Source organism: Gallus gallus, chromosome 8, assembly GCF_016699485.2.
Source record: "Gallus gallus isolate bGalGal1 chromosome 8, bGalGal1.mat.broiler.GRCg7b, whole genome shotgun sequence".
Lineage (NCBI taxonomy): Eukaryota > Metazoa > Chordata > Aves > Galliformes > Phasianidae > Gallus > Gallus gallus.
Genome location: NC_052539.1, coordinates 6,296,538 through 6,310,346, shown reverse-complemented (window position 1 = coordinate 6,310,346; position 13,809 = coordinate 6,296,538). Strand labels below are relative to the sequence as shown.

At 39.4% G+C, this 13,809-nt stretch overlaps 2 protein-coding genes across 42 annotated transcripts in view; both read left to right on the top strand.

The window, feature by feature from the left end:
- The window catches only part of RALGPS2 (Ral GEF with PH domain and SH3 binding motif 2), a 149,617-nt gene extending 142,772 nt beyond the window's left edge, over positions 1-6,845 (top strand). For all 41 annotated transcript variants that reach the window (XM_046944389.1, XM_046944400.1, XM_046944387.1 and 38 more), the window contains 3 exons: positions 1,669-1,774; positions 2,889-2,980; positions 5,195-6,845. In XM_046944389.1, coding sequence (XP_046800345.1) covers positions 1,669-1,774; positions 2,889-2,980; positions 5,195-5,224 — 228 coding nt within the window. In that variant the 3' untranslated portion in view covers positions 5,225-6,845. The remainder of the gene's footprint in view (positions 1-1,668; positions 1,775-2,888; positions 2,981-5,194) is intronic.
- Positions 6,846-7,305: 460 nt separating this feature from the next.
- FAM20B (FAM20B, glycosaminoglycan xylosylkinase) overlaps positions 7,306-13,809 on the top strand; it is a 48,590-nt gene continuing 42,086 nt past the window's right edge. Inside the window, exon 1 of the mRNA XM_046944377.1 lies at positions 7,306-13,793. The gene's annotated coding sequence lies outside the window, so the exon portion shown is untranslated. The remainder of the gene's footprint in view (positions 13,794-13,809) is intronic.

Below are 13,809 nucleotides of genomic sequence, written 5' to 3'. Positions count from 1 at the left end.
CTCAGAAGCAGTACAATAACTTAAAACTTTAGTATATGTGATTCTACAGATTTTCTAAGGAATGGTCTTTTCCCACAGTTTTATCCATAGCGGAATCAAAAGAAACCATTCATGTGAAGTTTAACAGCCAAGTCTTTTGGAAGAGCAGTCTTTACCCCTTTTACATTTAAGCTGTCTGTTCAAGCATCTGTTCAAAGTTTCCAAGTGTTGTTTCCACTGATGTTTAAATAGTTGAACATAACTGGTAGGAGCTTGTTGTGGAATGGTTCCTGCAAGTGTCACTATGGCAACATAATGATGATGGTACATAAATGCTGTGTTTAGAAGATAGAGGGTGGGCTCTTAAATTACTTTGTACTTGGTTGAAATACTTTTCATGTTTCAAGTATTGACCGAACATTTGTTCATTTAAAGTTCTAATGTGTTTTAAATTGAGGTTTAAAATGTAGGGTGTTGGACCAGTCACAGGTAGGTGAGCTTATATAGACATTATAGTGAGTGTGATACTCTCAAACTAATTAGCAGGAATGATTCAATGCTTAATGCTGTAAGTCTGCTATGAGACATTAATATGAAAAGTATTCCAGAATTATAGATTCATTTTAATGGCTGAAAATGTCCGTGAAATTGTCTTAACTGTATGGCTTCTGAAAGTACCTGTAATTAAAGAGAGGACAAAATTACTGTGCTAATGAAGAGGTTAGAACAGGGATTTCACAAGGCTGGGACAAAAGTGCATCTGATAACAATATAGACCAGAGTTGGACCTTATGGGCACAGTGGAGAGGTTAAGTATTACAGAGGGGAGAAGTGCAAGGACTTATTGCAAACTCTGTGGTGGGCACGTGAATGTGGGAAGAGGAGATCTGTCAGCTGAAGACTTGAGGGAAACTGAATGAATTAGAGATATTGAAGAGAGAATGAGTGAGCAAGCCATGGGAGGTGAATTGTGAGGGTCTACTAATAACGAGAAGACCAGGGAGAAGGAAGCAGAAAATGGCCGAGGTGGGATTTAATGGGCAAGTTGCCTGGAACTGAGAGGAGAGTACTGAGAAGTAGAAAATAATATTGCTCAGCTGGATGAAAAGGAGAGTAGAATAAAGAAGTTGTAAAGAGAGAGAGTAGCATAGGAGAGAGAGTTGTCATGCTTAAACATGGAGGTACAAGTTATGTCAATGTATGAGTGACAACCTAGACAGGAAAACCCCATCGTTCTGGATATCTTGTCAATAAAAATGTCTACTGGAATATACATGCTCACTTTGAATAGTTGTGGCACAGATTAGTTAAATTTTTCTTTGTTAACAGTGGAGGGGATTAACTTTGCGTTTTTTAGTGCATTTTTTAATGATGGTGTACTCACACACAAGCAGAAACATGGAGAGAAATGCTGCAGTATTCATGCAGTGTGGTTTAGATGGTGGGTGCTTGGTTTGATGGGTTGTGATATTCCTTTAAATTTCCTTTGAATTTAATTCACTGTGGTAAGTTCTGTTTTCATGAATTCCATGTCAAATTCAATTTATTTAAATTAAAATTCCTCTGATGATAGTCTTTTGTCTTTAGCAGTGACACTGAGAGGAACTGCTCTTTTGGATGCTTGTTCTGTGCAGTTGGTCAGTCTGGCTAAGGCTTTATGCTAGTTTACATCTCTGCTTGTATTTTCAGTTCAAATCCACCCCGAGCAAGAATGTGTCAGTCGTGGGCTGGATGGTGATGATGGCAGACGACCCTGAACATCCAGATCTCTTCTTATTGACAGATTCGGAGAAAGGTAGGCAGCACTCACACCAAGGGCACAGTGGTACCCAGAATAAACACTGATTTTGTTGAGGTTTACCTGCGTACCTTAGTCTTCATGATGTTCTAAGTACTGTCCAAAGGAACAACTTGTGTTTTTGTTTTAAGTATTCATTCTTTCAAACTGTATTTACTTTAGTCTTTCAGAGGCATTTTCACATATGTGGAAATGTAAGTAGCTATGAAAAGAGTTTGCTATTCCACTAACACCAGATGCTTGACCAGGCCCCTCTCCCCTCCAAATGAAAAACAAACCACAAAACAAAACAGCTATTCAAATGCAGTGCCATTGCCAGGAAAAACAGTAAAATTCACTATTTTGCACTGAGAGGGGAAAAAAAAGGAAAAAAAATTCCTTTATTCCATGATAGTGAGTGCCCTGGTTTCAGTTTAAACTGAAGAAATTGTGATTTGTCCGTAGTGCTTCAAACTGTGCTCAAAGAGCATTACAAGCAGTTGTGATAAAGGAGTTTGACATTCCTCATTTGATTTTACTTTCAGTCTGAGTACATTTTATTTCTGAGTGTCTGTTCTAGTTTAAGGTTAACAGCTTAAACTCAGTAACAGCAACCTGCAACACTTTTGTAATATTTGGCCATTTTGAATCCAGGTAAGCACTGTCTGACATGAGATACTGAAAATAACAGTCTATCATGTCAGTGTATTTGGGAATGATTTTTAAAGATCTTCAAATGAAGCTTTCTAGAGTGCATTTCTGCGCTGTCCTGCACTTAATAAAAATAATGTGGTGATGTACCAAGTTGAAATAATGGCACTGAGCAAAAACGTGTTTTTGTTACATAATTCTCAGAAATGTTTTGTTGTTTTTCTGGCTGACACTGGTGTTAGCTGAAATCTACAAGATCCAAAAGGAAGACAGACAAGCTATGACTTCTTGCACTATGTCAAACAGTTGCTTAAGCTCCTCCACATGTGACAGTCAAAGTGTAAAGTTACAAGAACCTTTTGCTATTATGTGTTTTCATAGCATTCAGATTTAGTTCTTTGACTGTAGATGAGATTTAAATGTAGTATTTGTTGTGTTTCCTAAGTTTTTTTTTTTTTCCCTCCCTACCTTTCTCTCTTAGGAAATTCATACAAATTTCAAGCTGGAAATAGAATGAATGCGATGCTCTGGTTTAAACACCTGAGTGCTGCCTGCCAAAGCAACAGACAACAGGTGAGAACAAGACCTTGAGAAAGAAATAGCAGCTGTTAAAAGCTCAGACCTGACTGAGCTTCCAGAGGACCAAGCTGTAATTGATGGCTTCACATGAACAGCAATCTTCTCTGACCAGCCTGGACATTGATTTCACCTGCTTATTGACTTGGCTTGGCTTTCCTGATTGTCTCCTTGAAAATGAATCCTCAGAACTTCTGTGGTAATGAAGAAAAATCTTGAGGCTACCTTAGAGCAATTTGAAAAGTTGGGAAATGGAAGAAATACTGACAAATCTCAGTCTCAGACACAGTATTTTTGTAACTGCCTGTTTAAAAATGGCCATTCTATAGTTATGTTGATTGTGTGTCTTTCTAAAACATAAAAATTATTTAGTTCTGGGTATATTTAAAAGACTTTGGAAACAAAAATAGAATTTTCTTTGAATCAAAAAGGAAGAAAAGACTATTTTCCAAGCCCTGTTCAATTCTGTTCTCCTATATATTGATACTGACATTTTCATCAGCATAAGTGCATCTTTAAGTTAATGCTCTTTTCTTCAAATTCCTTTCTTTCTTTGCACATCTGTTGAGTTCCTGAAGCAAAAGTATTGCTGAACTTGTCTGCTTCTACATGGCTATGCTGAAGGATAAGGGGGAACTGAAGACCTTTCCAAATCCTTTTGTGTATTCTTGTTCAGTTCTGTTTCTGACAGAAGTCTAAGGAATAAGGAGGGTTGCAGAAGTGTGTCTGAGACAGGCCAAAGGAGTGAAAATTGTGTTCCTGGCCGGAGAAGGTGGAAATAGTAGCAAATAGTGGCAAGGAGTTTGCAAGAGTGTGGTGACTGCCAGGCAGGCCCCAAAACTGCCTTCTGGTGACAGCTTTTATTCAGTAAGGCTTAACAATCGTATTCAATGCAAACTTGTCTAAAGCATTCAGCTCATGGCTTATGCAAAAGCAGCAAGCCTTGGGACCTCTGGGGCCTGGGGAAAAGATGATGGAGGTTTTAAAAGGAGGGGGGGGGGGGGGAAGAGGAAAGGAGTCATGAAAAAAACTACCTCTGAAAGACCAACAGACTCAGTTACTGTTATATGTTGCATACTTTGTTTCCTGGTGTGCCTGAATGCGGTTGTAGGACAAGCATTCTTGCAGCATTAGGTACTCCTAGTGAGTCTCCCACAGAAGCAGCAGCACTTCCTGCAAACATTAGGCAATAAAGATTGGTTAATAAGCAAAAATGGGTTTTTAAAAGATCTTTTGGGGAAAAAAAAAATCCTTCAAATTATTTCTCCTGATCTTGATTTTACCCCTGACCAGTGCTTTCCCTAGAGAAATGCCTTACTGATCTGTTTAAAACAGATCTTTGCTTATTGAGGGTATGACTGCGTAAGACTGAATGTTTAAACAAGAGTATGGACATCTACCAAATGGAATAATATTGGGAACTATGTTTATGTATATAATTTTTAATTGTATATACATAATTTTTAATGGTGTAATTTTAACCCAGTTACCATTTCTGCTTCTGTAGGTAAATGCAAGGCAAGAAATAATCTGCTTCAAACCTGACCAGACTGTGCATTTATTGACAGTCATCGGTAATGCAGTGGCTCTTTAGTACCCTGAGTAAACAGAAGTTGTTGCTGTCAGGCAAATTCCTGATAAGGAGAAAATGGAGACTTAAGCTATGTAATGCTAGCTACCTTTAATATTCATGAAAGGGAGCGATGTCTGCATTGCACATTCAGGCTTCCTGTGGGAGAAGCCCAGACAAGTGTTTATGCCTTGTTTTTGTAAATTAGCCCTAAAAATGCTGGAGGGCCTACATCAGTCACTGACCTGTGCCAAATATTTCCTAGCTTGTGGGACTGATGTGAGAAGGTTCTGCTTGTGTAGTTCAGTCCTGAGATTTATCATGTTAAAGTTGTTTTGTCAACAACTCAAAATCGAATTTCATCAGACTTAATAAGATCTAAGGCCGTGTAATAAAACTATAAACAGTGCAGTGGTTTAGTATTTTTGTGATTTCTTCATTTTGTACAACCGTGAGTACATTTGTACTCACTATATTAATGATGGCTGCATTCCCAGCTTTCTCTCCCCCTCTCCCCTTATTTCTTTTTGACAGAATGAGCATTAGGATGCACGTTTGAACAGGTCGAATGGTCTGTGAGACGTTAAGATGTGAGTAGCTACCATCTAAGTAACATCAGCTATTTGTATTTTTGTTTTCAGGTTCCTGCCAACTTGATGACCTTTGAATAGCAGGCTAGTTCAAAACAAAACAACGAAAAAAGAACAATTTGAACCATCTCATAAATGAGAATGAGGTCCTGACGGAAAATGTGCCAGCTGCATTCTGTGCCAGAACGGAGCCTGTCAAGCCGATCTCCTGAACTCTGGAGCCCTGAACAAAACAAGTAATGGCTGGGGATTAGGGTCCCCCGAATGAAAAATGGAGTTGCAACATGAATTGCCATGGACCATGCTTTGTTATATCCTCTGAACTGACCTGTGGAAACCACTGCCTTAAAGAGTGAAAGGAAAAACAACAATGAAACACCAAATAGTGTGTGTGAAACTTCTGGCGGTGCTGTGCTTGAGTTAAATAGATTGTAGCCTGTTTGAGTTTCTTTTAACTTTGTACTAACTTTGAAAATAACTCACCTTTGTAGGTATTCTTAAGGAAGCAAGTAAATTGGTATTTAAGAGTTGTATCAAAAGCTATGTATGAACTGGGTAAAAGAGGTGCTGCACACTCTAGAGATGTTGTTTGGACTATACCAGGAGTTCTCAATGGAAGCTTGTCCCAGGCACACTGAGCCTGGAGCAACGTTAATTCTCTGAGACCTACGAGTATATGAAACGTAACAAATGCAAGTTTAAAGTAGCAGTAAGCTTGCAAACTGTAGTACTGTATGGGAGCCACATTCCCTGTGAGTGGGCACTTACACACTAAGAATGCTTTTGATGCATTGTTACCTAATTCCTGGTTAGAGCATAGTTCACGTGTTCTGGGTGCTTGGGGTGTGTGTGAAAGACAAAACTGAAAGCACTGTTGGCTCAGAACTGAGTGTTTTCTTCCCATTTGTTCCTACACCTCTGTGTCCTACAGATGAAGGTTGAATGACAAAAAAAACCCAACAACCCAACATCTTGGTATAGTTCTTGGAGATGTTTTACTTCTCTGGGTATCTGTTAATCAGCTAGGGACCACTGTCAGTGTATGGTGTTTCATAATATCACTTACAGTCTATATTTTAAACTGATAGAGGCACAATTTCAAGCTTTCATGATCTCGTTTGGCAATAATTGATTTTACTATCTGTCTTGGTCAAAATATGACGTTGTGTGGTATTGACAATGTAGCCTAAAGTAGACCTTACATACAGAAGCTCTTTTGATCTTCGGGCAAATAATTTATTAGGTGGGATAATACAAAGAGAAAAAAGGTATGGGACTATCAAAGTTACATCCTTGACAGGAATAATTCTCGGTCACTGAAATTACTCAGAAAAATAATATAATTGTAAAAAGGGGAACATGCTTTATACATGTGTTTTATGCATAAAAACTTTGATTCTTGCTTTGTTTGGGTTTCCTTGACATCACCTAGATAGCATTTCCTGGATGATTAATCTTCATTTAATCTTCCAAAACACGGTCTTTGTAAAGCAAGTAAACATTATCCAAAATATGACTCTGAGATATCAGAACTTTAAAGTCTGTGGAAAAATAGTAAATGTTTCATTGACGTTGTGGTTTAGTGGCCATAAATAAGCTTGCAGATTCCACCGTGAATACTCCTTTTTAAAAAGAAACAAACTACCTACCAGTTTGTGGCAGAGTTCTCTGACTGTGTAATAAAGTTTTCTACTAGTAGTGATTATGCTGAAAATGTACAGTTTGTTTCTTGCATCAGAGTAGAAGCCTGTGAAGTCACATTTCATTCTCCCCAGAGGCAAATTAATCTCTTAATGGAAACGATTAATTTCTGATTTCTAGGGGAAAAAAAAATGGAGAAGGAGAATCCAGTCTCACAGTTAAAACCAAACCGAAAACCCACATGCTTGGTAATGTGGAGTTAAATGGCAGTAGGCTGGATGATGTTTCCAAAAATTGTCCTTGTGAATTGGCTCTTGGTAGAAAGAAAACAGTAGAAGGATATTTCTGTCAGAGTTGCACCACAAGCAGTGTGGGAATTTGTGTCCGTCTGCAATTGTTTTTTCTGCTTTGGGGAATGAACAGTCTGTTCTGACCCCGAAGCCATGGATTTTGAAGCGGGGTTGTTTGTGCTGAATCCCTTTTCAATTCACACATCACCCAAGTTAACCCATGTTGGGTCTATAGTGAAGACGACATCTTCGTAGCCAGCAGTGTTACTGTAGTAGACTTTGCACATCGTCAGTTTTGGTTTTTCATTTTAAAAGTTATTTAATGTGTGTTTTCTTCTCAGCAGCTAGATGGTTGTTTTAGCAGCGTGTGTCCTTTTTTAAACACTGTGGATAACAGCCCGTGGATTTTGCATTTTTAAATAAGCTCTCATAGAGTCATTGCAGCATAACTGTGTCTGCTCTTCTGTCAGTGAAAGGAAACGTGCATCTGGGAGCCACAGCCTGACATCACACAGCTTTACTGAAGACAGAGCCAGGTCTGAAGGTGTCATTTATTATTGGCTTTTTTGTTTGTTTCAGCTGTTTTGAATTAGGGTTTTGTGGTAGGAGGATAGCGGGGAAAACAGTTCACAAATCATCGTTTAATGAGTTGTTGTTACCAGTTGTCATTGTCCTCACGCTTCCTGCTGTCTTTGGTTTTCTTCCCTCTGATAATGCTGTTTTCTGTGGGAGAGACAGAATATTGTGGGAGTAGTTTCTTAAAATGTGTAGCTGGGATAACTGGAGTGATTAATGGCAACACAGAAAGCATTATTGGCACTTGTTGCAGTGAGTAGTTCAGTACTTTCCTATGGTTGATCTCATATTTGTTCAAGTAGTCTTATAGGGCAACACAGCTACTGAAATGTTATGGACTTTGACATACGTGGTGCTCAGGAAGAGGTGGTGGTTTGGTTTCCTGAGGGAAAACTGCCTCAGCTAAGCGTTGGAAGGACTTGGACGAGTCAAATACACTGTAAGGAACACAGTAATGTTTTTTGGTGTTGCTTTTGTTCTTCATGCTTTAAAAACAGAAGGTTAAAAATATGAGTTTAAATCAGTGCTTAGAAAGAAGGGGCAGCAGCGAGGTCCTGTTATTCAGGTAAGACTGTTATCCAGACTACTTCAGTTAGTTGACAGTTTGTGTGTTTTGTAATGCTCTATTTCTTTATTTTGTTAATGACTGATGAAGCTCTTCAGCTAATATTTGTAACTTCAATTTCACAATATTTTGATTTAGAAATTAAAGACGTCCCTTACAGTTCCTTGATTGCAAGCATATGAATGAAAAGCACTCAGCGTAGATCCTCGTGGCCAGGCTTCCCATGTACCCGTGAGTCACCTGCTACACTGACAGTCCTGGGGGACATTGAGCAACGGGGAATGTCTGGTTTGTGAAATTGGTGCAATGCTTTAGAAATCTACAATGCCCTCGGTACTGATTTTATATTACTTACTGCTGACTTTTACCTTTCTAACTTCCTTCGCTAATTTTTACGAGGTTTTTCAAGCCTGACTTCTGTTTCAGCAATCTTTGAGAGCAAGTAAGGAGATTCAGTTTTGGAAAACATTGATGATTTGAGTAAATAAAGCTCTTCCCAGACGTGTATTTCATTTTGCAGGCATTTCATGGCACAGGCATATTGCTCAAGCTGCTAAGGTTCATTAAGTATTTAGGTACGAGTTGTGAGCGTTAAAACTACAAACACTAAATGAATGCCCGTAAATACTTAATGAGCTTTAGCACTCAACTTTGAAATGGTGCTACTGTTAGCTTTTTAAAATTGCTGTTAAAATCATATCCTGCGTGAGAAAGATCTGATCAGGAAGCAAACAGCAGACATTTTGCATCTGAGCAGCTTGCACGCTGAGCAGCCCCCAGTTACGCCGTTACAGCCTGTTGTTTCAGCCTGTTGCTTGAGGGATCAGGGTCTCTTTTGGGGAATCAGCTGATTGATTTTCCTCCTCTGAACTCAACTGCAGAGTGCTTGCACTTTTACCCAGAAAAGCATTCATAGAAATATACTTATTGGTGGTAAGAAAATAAATAGCATAGAAGAACGCAGCAGGATTTTATTAGCCAGCTTTTCCTCGATAGAATTCAGTGTCTCATCTGTTTTTTCCGTGCAGCATCAGCCTCTTGTCGTTGCATTTCTACCTTTTCAACAGCACAGTCATCTTCTGCAAGATGTAGCAAATGTTAAAGGGAAATGCTTTCCGTTCCAGCAGAATTGATTGCAACCTTTTGTGCTGCTGGGGCACTCCAGGAGGTTAGTTCCCTTTGGATAGACAGCAAATCCATCTCGTGGTTTTGGGTTAACTTTAGCAAATCTTAGCCAAATCAAGGTAAATCATGGGATGTCATTTCTTACGGCTCTGTCAGTGGCATTTTTCTGTTTTCTACTTTTGATTATTTTAGCTAAGTCACTAGACTTTTCCATGGCTGGCTGTAGTGTGCTGCCTGTTAAAACATCAGGACACCGGTGCTGGTACTAAATCACGTCAGCCAACTGCCTGTGCTGCCTTACAACATCACGTTGTAAAAGCGTTGTTATTATTCATGTATTGCCCTTTCTCTTTCATTTTTCCTCCAAAAATGGCTCGTGGGTAAGCTGATGGGGTTGGGAAAGTTCTCATTGAAGAAGCTGTATGAACGGATGTAAAACTTCTTTGTGGGGTTCATTCTCTTTTTAAAATGCTCATTCTGATTTGCTATGTATCAAAAGGAGGGAGAGTGTTTGGGTTAAAGGAGGACATTTGTCAGTGCCTTATTATTATCTTGAATACTGATCCTGATCCTTCAGTGCTGAGAGTACCACAGACTTGTGAGCTGTGCCCTTGGTGTTACAGGGGGTAACATTCCCTACAGTCATCGTTTCTGCAGAAGAGTTTAGCTGCTTTGGTCAGTGCAAAATAGTTGTGGCTTGGGTTGCTGTAGTATTTCTTCTGTCGTTGAATGGTCTCTCTTTAGGAGAAATGCAGCAGTATTTGGTAGCTTGGGCTCGTGCAGCTTGTATCAGACGTAGCTCAGACTTCCTTAAAATTAATTTATTGTTATTTGGTTTGTGTCTGAATGGATGTAGTAGTGGAGAAAGAAACCTGAAAAGGATTGTCTGAGTCACGGCCTGGAACATACGAGCTAAAGAGCTCATGTGCTTAGAAATGAGCATGCTTTGCTGTCCCATTTCTTTTGATTTAAACATGGAAGGGTGTAATTATGAGAGGATTTATTTCTTAACAAGCTTTTTGTCAACATAAAAACTGCAGGAAAAAATGTTTGGGGGGAGAGAAGGCTGAATAAATCCATCTGATTCTTTCATAATAGCCCGTAAGCTCAGTTATGTGTATTAGGCTTCTGGTGCCAACACAAGGTAGAGAGAACTATCCTTTACTGAAACAACTGCTGCAGATTGTTTTAGTACCAAGGCTTTATAGGCATCGGAAGGGGAAATGAAAGAATATGTTGTTCTTAGGGAATTAAATGTTATTTCTCTGTTTTCCTGCATCCTTGATAAAAACAATGGCAATTTTACTGTGGTGTTAATGGATGTTGGAAAGGGAAGGATAGTACGAAGTTCTATCTTACGCTTTCTAAACATCTGTGGAGATGGCAGAATGGTTAGGTTAAGGGAGAAAAGCCAAATGATTTAGGTTAGCTACGCATATCGAAGAGGAGAGCTGATAAGTTTTTCTTGAAGTTACATTACTAAGAAAAAAAGCTGTAATGAACTGAAATTCCCGATGATGCTGGCCATGTCGTGGCTGTGGCTGTCAGCCTGATCTTCCTCTTGAATTGCTCAAAGCACCGTGAATATTCCGTTTCCCTTTTGTGTTTGCTTAGCATATTATTTTTCTTTCTTTGGGTAAGTTCTGACCTTGAAATGTGTTTCTTGGACGTATCTCTTACCATTCCAAAGCCGTTGGCAAGTAAAACAGAAAAGCGGTGTAAATTGATGAAATAAAGGTTGAAAGAAAGGGTTCTAGGTTGCCTTGATTGCAGGCACCTCTATCTCCGTGTGTACAGGAATGTATGCATTTAAGCACTGCTGTACTCAAGTGTGAAAAGCACCAGGAATCATATCGACGTTTCATAATGAACCTTTAAGGACCAACCATCACTGGAAGGGGGATCGAGGTTGTCATGCAGTAAACACAGCCGTCTGTAATATTCCCTGCCGGCGTGAGGCGTTGCAATGGTAGAGTGATTGCACTATGATCTCATGGAGTGATGTGCAGTTTGGCTGCCCTCTAGCCTGTTTTTCTTCAACATTTTTAATACTCTGTGTGCGTGTGTGCGTGTGTGTGTGTGAAAACTGTGTGTTTGCATAAGCTAGTTTAAATGAATTGAAGTACAGGTTTCAAAAAGCTTTCCTACTGAAATAAATGATTTAAAAGACGGCCTGTGTCTGAAGTTTTGATTTCTCTTGCCAAAAAAGCTGCATGGATGCAACCACCATTATTTGCTGTGTGGAATTTGACCGTCTTTTGGAATGATGCTGAGATAAGCTGGAGTTTGTGGAACTCTTCTTGGTGAACCTCTGGAATACGGCAAGTGAATATTCCACTGTCAGCTGGTACAAAGGAGCCCATAAGCTAGCAGGGAAATGCAGCTCATTGAAGAGATCTGCGCTGTTTTGTTTCAGGGATTATTCAGTTAAATTGTGTGTTTTTTCTTTCCATTGCAGTTTATCAGATTTTTCTCATTTATGGGTATGATAAACTAAGCTCGCTGAACACAGATCTCAGGCACAGTGGTTTTAACTTAAGGACGCGGATGATGAATTAAAATGAAGAACAAATGAACAGCGGGAAAGGGATTGTTCTTCACTAGCTTTTTGGTTGGTGTTCTCCCCACTTTCTCTGCCTTTTTATTCCCCCTAAGCCCTACTAAGGGATCATGCAGCCCTCAGTGTGAAATGCTGTGGGGTCACTGCTTGTGAGATTGTGAGCCTTGGGCTCCTTTCCTCTTTTTCCTTAATGGAACAATTTATTTCCAATGTACATACAAAGGAGCAGGGCTAAAGTAGACTTCTTTCTCCCTTTTGTTACTTCCAAATGTATTTTTTTTTTCCTTTTTGCATGTGAAGGAACCCAGGTGGAGGGAGGGAGAGGGCTTTGAGTCTGGGAGAAGTGGAGAAACCAAACCACAGCAAGGTGCTGCCAGAGGCATGGAATAACAGAGCTGCAAATAGATCATCTTTATGTATTAATCTCAGATTTTGTGAGTGAGAATGTTAGATACCAGATGATATCCAGATGTAAGCAGATGATATTGTTCTGGCATGAACTGTACGCCTTGATTGAACAGTGGAAAGACGTGTTTTTGTAACAGCAAATAAATTGCATACAGCAGGCTGTATGCAATTCTGTTCTACCTTGTAATGTTATTTTCACTTAAATTGAGCATCATTATGAAAACATGCATCCTTATAAACATAATGCTTATCTTTGTGCTCTCGGTTCCCAAATTCTTGTTCAATTTGGGACAAACTAAAGATCCAAAGTCATCTTGTTTCCCTGACCTGTTAGCTGCTGCTGTGCAAAGCTCACCTTTACTGAAGGTCTTCATTTTCTTTAGACAAAGCAGTTTGCATTTGGTATGTGTAACATGATAGAGTATCATAGGAACCAGATAACATGTTCCAGAGTATGAGTGCAGCTTTTGTTTTGAAAGGTTCAAAAGGGCTTTGCATAAAGGTGATCTGCAAAGGGAAAAACTTCTTTTATGGAAGAAGGATAAGTTGAACTGTTGTAAGGTCAAATAATATAGCTAAGCATTTAGATAGATATATAAAGAAACATTGTAAGAGCACTTTGCAACCAAGGATAACCTCTGGCTTATGCAGCTTGCACCATGACCATGCAGAACTTGTTTAATGGTTGGAGTACAAGAGAAGCTCGTTGTGTAGACAGAGCTGTATGGAAATGTTCTAAGCAAACATGGGGAGAGGGAGCTTTTGCCTTGCACAGGAGCACACTCAAAGCAGTAGCTTAGAGTAAAATTTACAGTGTTGTGAATAGCTCAGTAGCATTATGCAATAGTACTGGGAAAAGCATAAGCAAATCCTGAGTTTCCCGGTGCTGAAGTAGCAGAATGCACTTCATTGGGCATAAACATACGAGGAGGATTAATTCAAAACAAGATTGTCTAAGTGGTGCTTATCACTGTATATCCAAAATACTGTTATAGGAAGTTACCAAACTGAAGGCAGTCTCGCCTCAGTAATCAGTGCTCCACTGGACTGAAATCCATAATCTGTAATCATATCGGTGCTGCAGTTCTTCTCATGCCTTATCATTGATACCTGTGCTGCTGTGGAGTACATTTTAGGCAGTTTAAGTGGCTTCTGACAGTTAATGATTGGCTTATGCTCTGAAAGCAATATAGCTTGATTATTTACATCTCATACAAAATAATGAGGGCTGTAATAAAATGTTTCTGCTAGTCTCTTAATTATCTTGATGTAATCCATTCCAGCTCCAGCCATGCTCATTTATGAGGATCCATCGCGCAGAAGTCTGTCTATGGAACTTTCCTATAAAGCCTGTGGCATTCCAGTTTGACTGTGGAAGCAAGTTTTCTTTTACAGAAACTGATACTGGTGTGACGAAGGAGGACAGGTAGCTCTAGAGACTTCAGAGGTTGCAGAATACAGCAGCTTTTCCCAGAAGTGTATCAGGTACTTGGAGAGACCA